The sequence below is a fragment of the Stomoxys calcitrans genome, chromosome 4 (genome assembly GCF_963082655.1).
Source record: "Stomoxys calcitrans chromosome 4, idStoCalc2.1, whole genome shotgun sequence".
NCBI classification, from domain to species: domain Eukaryota; kingdom Metazoa; phylum Arthropoda; class Insecta; order Diptera; family Muscidae; genus Stomoxys; species Stomoxys calcitrans.
The window spans coordinates 22644359-22653003 of NC_081555.1; the positions used below are offsets into that span (position 1 = coordinate 22644359).

The following is an 8645-nucleotide window of genomic DNA, read 5'->3' on the forward strand; positions in this document are numbered from 1 at the left end:
TCTCATCGCCACAAGTCTCAAAGCTGCAAATGAAAACAAAAAAAGCGCGAGAAGCGCTTAACCTCTAGAATAGTAAGAGAAACTACCTTAATTGAATTCTGGAAATTGTAGCTTGTTTTGTACACAGACAATGAGGCTAACGCAACTGTGGTATAAAATTTTTGAACACTTCTTATGGTCCGTTCTCTGCAGATAAATCTCCACCATTATAAAGCCTCTGCATGTCCCCCTGATGGCCGGAGGATTGTAGATGTTGTCCACCTGTGATCACCACCCAGGCTGGAACGTTGAGATTCGATCTAATTCGATCGAGTAGCTCAGCTGTGGGCTACCGGGCTCGTCCAAATGTTGTGGATAGTGGAATGATCCATGTGAATTGGCTGTAACGGCAGTCGCAGACAATTAGCGGTATCGAGCAGAGGTAATCGATCCTTTGGACCTTAACGAGTTTGCTCACCTACAGGAGCTTGAAAAGGATCGCCTCCTCCACATGAAAATGTGGCTACAACAACATCAACCATACCGTGGGTGGATGCTATATTCTTGCTAGTAGCAGTATAGATATTTAACTTCTTCCGCCGCTAAGCAATGAAGATCTAGTAGTAGCCATCCCTTCATGAAAGTGGCTTCCATGTACATCCCTGTACTGGCTGTATGACACACAATTCAGAGAAGGGGTTTTCAAACCTTAAGTTACAGATAGAAGCCACTTCTGCAGGAAAAAAGAACCTCATTGTGGGTAGTGAGTGGTATGTGGAGAAGTTCAGATGCTATTGAAAAAGGTCAACTAATTATTAAATATATTCTAAGTTGCAATACGGAGAGAACTGTCTCCAATGTAACAGAACGTTTTTATTTTTAAAAATAATTCTTACATATTTCTCTTTATAGTTTTTTATTTACATTAAAATAGTATCCCCATCCAATGCCACGAATCCAGGATCCTTTATAATATCATCTTCATCATCTACATTGCTAGACATTTCATCAGGATTATCAATATCAAATCTTTCATAGTTAGAATTATATCCCGGATGCAATCTCATATGATACTATAAAATGTTCAACAAAATTTTTTAAAAGAAAACTCACATGTGTGGAGATAATAATTCATACCTGTAAGTGATGTTTCCGTCGAAATGGTTTCATACAAATTTCACATTTAAATCTTGGTTCTGCCGCATGTATAGAACTCACATGCTGTCTTAGTGTTTTGGGATTGGCAAATTGTTGTGGACAATGGTCACACCTGAAGCTAATATTCGTATGTTTAAGGGCATGTGTTCGCAAATGCTCGGCTGATATATACGATTTTCCACAGGTATGACAAACATGAGGCCGATAATTCGTGTTGTGACGCCTCTGATGAGATCTAAGATCTGATTTTGTTAAGAATGCTTTTTCGCACTGATCACACTGAAATTGCCTTATATTGTTGTGCCTATTCATGTGATATTCAAAGTGGGCTTTTTGTGAAAATGTCTTTTGGCACATTTCACAGCTGTATGCAGGATTCTTATCATGGAGCTTCATATGAGTAGCAAGACCCCGTGATGACTTTAAGATAGTCGAACATACCTTGCAAGCATAGGTTTGTACATGAACATAAGTTTTATGATGTTTGAATTGCCTAGAACAGGAAAACAATTCACTGCATTCGGTACAAGAATACATTTTATTTTTTTCATGAATGGGTATGCCTATTTTACTGCGAATTTTAGAGATTTCTCTTAATTCCTCCCCTTCGGAGGTGGCAAGAGTGCTCCTATCTAAACATTGCTCTTCGCTTTCATCAATTTGCGAGCCTAGGTTATCTTCCATCACATAATTTTCTAAATCATTTGTGTCCGCTTCAGATTGGCTGATTGTAGTTTGCGTTGCACCATCATCCAGTACTTTATATATCTCAAGTACATAATCTGATTTATCTAGCCCTGCACAATGGGCTAATTCGGCAGCTTCTGAAATGGCTTCATCCTCCTCAGTTTTCATGTCTTCGTTTGTTGGATTCAATTGTATGGGGTCTGTTTCATTTATTGTTGTCTTCTGTATAGACACTGGAATTAAAAATACGCCCTCTGAGAGTACGTTTTCCGATTCTCCTTTTATGCAGATTTCTGTCTGTGTACTTATATATGAAACCTCTTTAAGACTTGCGTCAACACTCACATTCTCCTCCTCCACCAAATCTTCTATTGTTATTTGCTCTTCATTATATACCTCCTCATCGTCGCTTAGGAGTTTCTCTTCTTTTTGTGGTAACACATCCTCTTCGTATAGCCCCTCCAACATTTTTAAGGTATTAAGGGCCTTGTCTCTAAGTTTCTTAAACAATTTCATTTGTAGGCAACAACTATTGCAAAGATAGCGCGGATAGTAGTCGTATGTCTCCGGGGTAATCTGCCACCATGAAAGCAATAAATGTATGAATTTGAAAAGTTAAGGATTTGCAATAGTTACCTCACAAACCAGAGAGTCATACAATCTCCCAGCATTAGATAAAGCAGGTGCTGTTGGTGGAGACGTTGCCTCATTTGTCGTGACTTCTTCAAATAGACATTCATAATCTGCATCATCTTGATTAGGATGTCTACAAACCCGGCAACTATTTATCAGATCTGGATTTGAACTCATTTTTGTTTACAACAACAAAACAAATCTAAGGATGGGAAGGAAAAACAAATCCCATTGAACTAATCGATTAATTCAAGTAGGGATGATAAAGTAGCAAGTTATCGGTTAATCCCTAAAGGCTAGTACCCTATTCTTTTTTCACAGTTGAAAACACAATATATTTTTACGGTTACTTTTTTGTAACACTGGAAAATCCCAATGAAAACTTCACAACTACACTAGTAAGAGAATTAAATACCAATTAAATAAAAATAAAAATGAATAAAAAAATTGAAAATAATAATGCAGAACCCAATGATAGTGCAAACAATATAAGAGATCATTATAGAGGGGCAAAGTGCATTTTGTGTAAAAAACACAATAAAACATTGTTTAAAATCAAATCTCATTGGCTTGAAGCCATAGGAAATAATCTTAAAATAAGTACTCATACTAAAATATGTATAGATGAGTTTGAGAAATGTTGCCAAAGAAATGCAAAATCCTTACAGATTGGTGCAATGCCTAAAAATGACTTTGGCATAATGTGTTTTCATCAAAAGAAGTTACTAAGCTCACAATCTGCGCAAGAAATGCCTATATATGAAAATGACAATAGTCATATGTCGCAAATAGGCACAAAATCTGTCACCGACGATAAAGTATTGAACTTTTATTTCCCCTCTTGCGGTACTATACCACCACCCGTGATTATGGTGCAAAATGTTAGCTTCCGTTACAATGAAAACACTCCTTGGATCTATAAGAATCTGGAATTTGGTATAGATTTGGATACACGTCTGGCTTTGGTGGGTCCCAATGGTAAGTGCAACATAACATTTTAAAAGACAAAGAAAAAATCTAACTTCTTTTTTAATTGTTTAGGTGCTGGCAAATCTACCCTGCTGAAATTGCTTTATGGTGATTTGGTGCCCACTACTGGTATGATACGCAAAAACTCCCATTTACGCATAGCCCGTTACCATCAGCATTTGCATGAACTTTTGGATTTGGATGCCAGCCCCTTGGAGTATATGATGCGTGCCTTCCCCGAGGTCAAAGAGAAAGAAGAAATGCGCAAAATTATAGGCAGATATGGCCTAACAGGACGCCAACAGGTGTGTCCCATTAGACAATTGTCCGATGGCCAGCGCTGCAGAGTAGTGTTTGCCTGGCTGGCTTGGCAAGTGCCCCATTTGCTGCTACTCGATGAACCTACCAATCATTTGGACATGGAGACCATTGATGCCTTGGCTGATGCCATCAATGACTTCGATGGTGGTATGGTGTTAGTTTCTCACGATTTCAGATTGATTAATCAGGTGGGTGAAAAAGCAACGAAGTCAAGAGTAGAATTTGGTTTTAATACTTTTTTGTTATATCTTTCTGTCTGTCCAGGTGGCCGAGGAAATTTGGATTTGTGAAAATGAAACCGTTACCAAATGGAAGGGCAACATCTTGGACTATAAGGATACCTTAAAGAAGAAGGTCGTTAGCGATAATGAAAGCAAAAGCAAAAAGAAATAGAACCCTTACACTCACCTCCCCCTTCCCACAAACGGAAACCAGAGCTTAGCAGAATGCATTTCACATTGCCGATGAATGTGTTATGCGGAATGGCATGGTTTCTATACTTTAATGTAGGATTTTGCTCTTATTCTTATCGTGATCGAATTTTTTTTTTAATTTTTTACCTTAAAAATATTTTTTATTTGGAACTTTTGATTTGTGTAACCCCCTTTTATTACCTTATTATAAATAACAAACAGCAGCAACAACAACAACACTAAAATAGATAGTTTATAAAAGGTGTTTATTATATTAAATTAAAGGAAAACAAAAAACAAGAAAAACCCAAGCAACATTGTGAAATGAATAAAATATTGCATATGTGCATAAGTGTGTGTATAAAACAGATGTAGAAATACATACATATGTAATTTTTTAGATTAGAGCGCGCTGTTGTTTGGTTGGAAAACAAAAAACATTTTTTGTTGTATGTAGGTACAAAAAATTAAAACAAAATGGATAAAGTGAGTAGTTTTATTTTTTTGTGGATTATTATTAACTTACTAATACAATTATTTGATTTATTGCAGTTAATTTGGCCAAAGGAAGCGATTCTGGAAATGATTGCAATGTGGAAAAATAATGAGTGTCTGTACAATCCAAGGAATAGATTTTATCACAAGAAGAAGTGCAGAAATGATGTGTTAACTGAGATAGCAGAAAGGATGAAGGCATATAACATAAAAGTTGGGCCAAACCAGGTAAGGGTAAGTTGTCTGCTCATTCAGTTACTAGTATTATACACTGTAAGACACTGTGGTTTTGGGTATTATAGCATACAAATAAATAACCCAGATAGGGATAATTTATTTTACCCTACTTGCTTTTGTATATATATCCACCGTCATAGAGGGAGGAATACTAATCTATTCTGACCTTCCGTTTGTAGAACCTCGAAATGTTAATCTGCGATCCCATAAGTATATATATATATATTGTATGTTCTTGATCGTTTTGACATTCTTAATTGATAATAGGCATTTCCGTGTGTCAAAATCACGAGAGCGGCCGAACGAATAAAATACCCGCTTGAAATTTTGCATAGATACTTATTGATCTCGGTCCCTGCAGATTGCAAAAGGGGCACATCGGTTCAGTTTTGCATCTAGTTCCCATATAATGTGGTCCTGCGATTTTACTTTTTCAGCTCTTAGAAGTCGTATTCTTTTCAATGCTTGTTTAGAGGCTACATTTTTTGCCTGATTTGGCAGAAATTTGGAACGTAGAGTACACTTATGCACTTCAACTAAGTTCATTTGTGGAAATATCTAGCAGAATCCTTGGTGGTGGGTTACCAAGATTCGTCCCGGCCATACAAAGCACGTTTTAAACTGTTTCAGTTTATTTGCACATCAACTAGTCAAGGGTTAGATCATATTTTGGCTATAGTACTTCACAACTACACTAGTAAGAGAATTAAATACCACTCAATACTTTCTTTTATTCTACAGAATAAACTTCAGTATTTGCGTGGACAGTTTACTCGGGAGCTTGCCAAAGCCAGAGAATCTCAAAATGCAGTAAATCCAGATGATGTATATGTCCCATGTACCTACTGGTTCAAGGAGTTAGATTTCTTGCTTGACTATGTAAAAGTAAGAAAAGAAAAGTCCAACTTCAATTCATTGGTAAGTTTTTTCTTTGTGTTCCATTGATAACTTTTGTATAAAATAAATACTCATTTGCAGCAACAACACTATTCACAGTTTGAGGAGGACACTTATGAATCATCGCAAGCTCATGAAAGCGATGTATCTGCAGAAGAACCAATTAAAAAAGTCAAACGAAGACATCATACGCCGGTAGCAAGCTGCAGCATGAAAAACGAAGAGGTTGTAGTGGAACCAGAAGTCAATGTCCTGCCACATGTATTCAGTGTCAATAAGACTTCTTCGAATGAAAAGGATGAAGCTTTTTGTAATTTTATCAAATCGGAACTACAAACTATTACTAATGAAAATGTAAGGGATGAATTGGTAGAGACTATCACGTTAGCGCTATTCGAAGCCAAGAAGAAACAACGCATGTATGCCCACGCAGCGGAGCAATATTATTGATTTCAGTCCAATTTTAGAGTTATACTTCCGTAATATTATTTTATATCAGTTGATTTGAAGTGAGTTTAGTAAATGTGAGTTGTGCTAATTTAATTGCGAATCTTAAAATCCTTTTTCAAAAAAATGGATGTGAGCAAATATCGATTTCGTTGTGTGCTTGGGTTTTGTATAATTTTTTTTTATAAGTTAAAATAAACCGAAAATTTTCGTGTAATTTTTCCACATTCCTTTAAAATCCTTCTCAAAAGATAAAATGTAAATAATAAACCATACTTGTTGATGACTCCGGAACTTAGTAATAAAATAATTAAAAGGAAAAACTTCGAAAAATTCGACTTTTTAATAAATTTCCTACATATTCTCTGAAGAATACTTAACGTCGCATAAATGTAAATAATTCCAATTGACTAATTAAATTTGGTTTTATTCGGTCTGTGCATTGATATTGCTTGTACATAAATCGATCTTCGGATCGGACTCGACATAAAAGCGAGGCTTCATATCATTGAGTTAAAACTTGAATAGGTCTGCACTCATTGATATGAGAGAAATATCCCGTTCCTCAAAGGAACCCAGTGAACCAAACGTTCAGAATTCGGTTAGAAGTCTATACGAAAGTCGGAAAATTTATCCGAATTCAGATCCGAAGACAGTCTGAATTTTATGGAGTGGCTGCCACGACTTCGGAACGAAATATCAGAGGGAAGTCTGACGTTTCTGCGATGTTTCGGATAGGAAGACGTGAGTGTGAGCGAATTGAGATATACAGGAGTCAGAATAAGGTCCAACTACAGAGGAATAAGTCTCCTCCCCATCTCAAGCGTACTGTGTGAAAGATTAAAACCTAAAGTCAATGAGATATTTGGGCCCTATCAATGCGGCTTTAGATCTGGTAAATCCACCCTTTACCAGATATTCACACTGCGCCAAATCCTGGAAAAGACCCGAGAAGGGCAAATCAACACCTACCATTTGTTGACTACAAAGCCGCTTTCGATACTCCTTTACGTTCAAAGGTATTTCAAGCCATGTCTGAGTTTGGTATCCCTGCAAAATTAATAAGACTGCAGGATGACACTAAAACAAACTACAATAAAAGCAGGTCTCCTCTTGAAAAAGGCAGTTTGCTACACGGCATTCAATACCGTATTCGTTTTTGCTTCGAACAAATTGTCGATACGAAAACATATTCGGATCACGGCATTCGATCGAAATTTGCTACCATTTTGTATAGCGTTGCCAGTATCAAAAAGCGAATTAGAATCAAAACAAATAGGAAAAGTTAGTCGGCGGCAGTGAATAAAAATAAATATTACTTTGTTTTGTAAATCTAAATGTAAAAATTACTTTTTATTGTGGTGTACTCTGTGGATCTTTCTCTAAAGAAGACAGAATGAACGATTTCATGGCCGAACGTAGTAATTTTCTTGCAGCGTTTCAATACGTTGCGCATCGATATATGCATGCGGTTGTTTTTGGAAATGGAAGGAGTGGTGCAAAAAGCAAATGATTTTACGTGCGGCAGAAAGTTTTCTGGCCGACAGCAATATCAATAATAAAATCTTTTGACCATTAGAAGCTTTCAAAAGAAATTAGCAAATGGCTATCAATTTGGAAGTGGTGAGATAGTGGGAGCAATATTTCATCTTCTTCTAAAAAGAAACTTAAGTGCAGCATCGATTGAAATCGCCTATTACAAGGCTTCATACATTAATCTTCTTCCAAACTATACTGTCTCCGAGACCTCGAAGTAAGGAATAAAAACTTCCACAGTCTCTTTGTAGCCTTAGTCTGTGCGCAATTTCTTATGATTTTGGTGCTTTTCCTTTAGTTTACCAGAATTGATTGTTGTTATTTAATTGATGTTAAATTTGGCAAAAATAATTTATAAATCATTTTTTATAGTAAATAGACAAAACAAGAGAAGAACACAACTAAAATTTTACGTTTTTGCATTCTCCTGTGTACAAACTAATCACAAAAGAAATCCAATCCCATGGCAGCCGGTTGTATGTAACGGATTGACCCGATGAATTCCTTCATCGACAAAGGCAGCTGCCTCAGTGTACCACATACGGATACAACAACAAAAGAAATTCTTCTCGATGATAACAGAGCAATGGAATATTATTCGAATAAAAGAAACTCGATAACGACTCTCGCGATTGAAAAATCTTGCAATCGAATGCCGTCATTAGGCCCCAGAGAAGTAATGAGTCGATTATGGATTGCACCCAACTTCAGATGCGTTGCCAAGGGTCAAATTTGTTAGAGAAATTTTAACTTCTGTGTTGAATTGCGTAAATATATTTCTTTGGATGAAGAACTTGTATTGAATAAAACTGAAACAAATTTGTAACTTTACATTTATTGTTGTTTCATTAGACAAACTACTGGCAACATAAC

The 8645-nt window shown here is 36.4% G+C and overlaps 3 protein-coding genes across 6 annotated transcripts; 2 read left to right on the plus strand and 1 right to left on the minus strand.

Annotated features, from left to right (window-relative positions):
- Positions 1–832: 832 nt before the first annotated feature.
- Positions 833–4036, minus strand: LOC106081698 (oocyte zinc finger protein XlCOF8.4-like). Of its 2 annotated transcripts, none has more exons than XM_059366347.1 (4): positions 3983–4036; positions 2461–2659; positions 1117–2400; positions 833–1052 (listed from the first exon to the last, which is right to left on the minus strand). In XM_059366347.1, the coding sequence occupies exons 2-4, from the start codon at positions 2632–2634 to the stop codon at positions 900–902; spliced, it is 1611 nt and encodes a 536-aa protein (XP_059222330.1). In that variant the 5' UTR covers positions 2635–2659; positions 3983–4036; the 3' UTR covers positions 833–899. The 2 variants fall into 2 exon arrangements, with proteins under 2 accessions (XP_059222330.1, XP_059222331.1); XM_059366348.1 differs by lacking the exon at positions 3983–4036 and adding an exon at positions 2761–2814.
- Positions 2827–4889, plus strand: LOC131996681 (ATP-binding cassette sub-family F member 2-like). Its single transcript, XM_059366349.1, has 3 exons — positions 2827–3435; positions 3499–3935; positions 4012–4889. Exons 1-3 carry the CDS (start codon positions 2892–2894, stop codon positions 4138–4140), a joined length of 1110 nt encoding a protein of 369 aa, XP_059222332.1. The 5' UTR covers positions 2827–2891; the 3' UTR covers positions 4141–4889.
- On the plus strand, positions 4561–6453 carry LOC106085455 (uncharacterized). 3 transcript variants are annotated; one of them, XM_013249736.2, is made up of 4 exons: positions 4561–4646; positions 4713–4889; positions 5634–5810; positions 5871–6453. In XM_013249736.2, the coding sequence occupies exons 1-4, from the start codon at positions 4638–4640 to the stop codon at positions 6237–6239; spliced, it is 732 nt and encodes a 243-aa protein (XP_013105190.1). In that variant the 5' UTR covers positions 4561–4637; the 3' UTR covers positions 6240–6453. The 3 variants fall into 3 exon arrangements, with proteins under 3 accessions (XP_013105190.1, XP_013105164.1, XP_013105182.1); XM_013249710.2 differs by having other exon boundaries at positions 4638–4889; XM_013249728.2 differs by having other exon boundaries at positions 4638–4883.
- Positions 6454–8645: the final 2192 nt, after the last annotated feature.

Coding starts and splice junctions, on each gene's coding strand:
- LOC106081698 (XM_059366347.1), bottom strand. CDS start 2,634: ATGAGTTCAAATCCAGATCTGATAAATAGTTGCCGGGTTTGTAGACAT. Junction 2,401..2,460: donor ATGACTCTCTGGTTTGTGAG/GTAACTATTGCA, acceptor TCATGGTGGCAG/ATTACCCCGGAGACATACGA. Junction 1,053..1,116: donor GACGGAAACATCACTTACAG/GTATGAATTATT, acceptor AACATTTTATAG/TATCATATGAGATTGCATCC.
- LOC131996681 (XM_059366349.1), top strand. CDS start 2,892: ATGAATAAAAAAATTGAAAATAATAATGCAGAACCCAATGATAGTGCA. Junction 3,436..3,498: donor GGCTTTGGTGGGTCCCAATG/GTAAGTGCAACA, acceptor TTAATTGTTTAG/GTGCTGGCAAATCTACCCTG. Junction 3,936..4,011: donor ATTTCAGATTGATTAATCAG/GTGGGTGAAAAA, acceptor CTGTCTGTCCAG/GTGGCCGAGGAAATTTGGAT.
- LOC106085455 (XM_013249710.2), top strand. CDS start 4,638: ATGGATAAAGTGAGTAGTTTTATTTTTTTGTGGATTATTATTAACTTA. Junction 4,890..5,633: donor TTGGGCCAAACCAGGTAAGG/GTAAGTTGTCTG, acceptor TTTATTCTACAG/AATAAACTTCAGTATTTGCG. Junction 5,811..5,870: donor AGTCCAACTTCAATTCATTG/GTAAGTTTTTTC, acceptor ACTCATTTGCAG/CAACAACACTATTCACAGTT.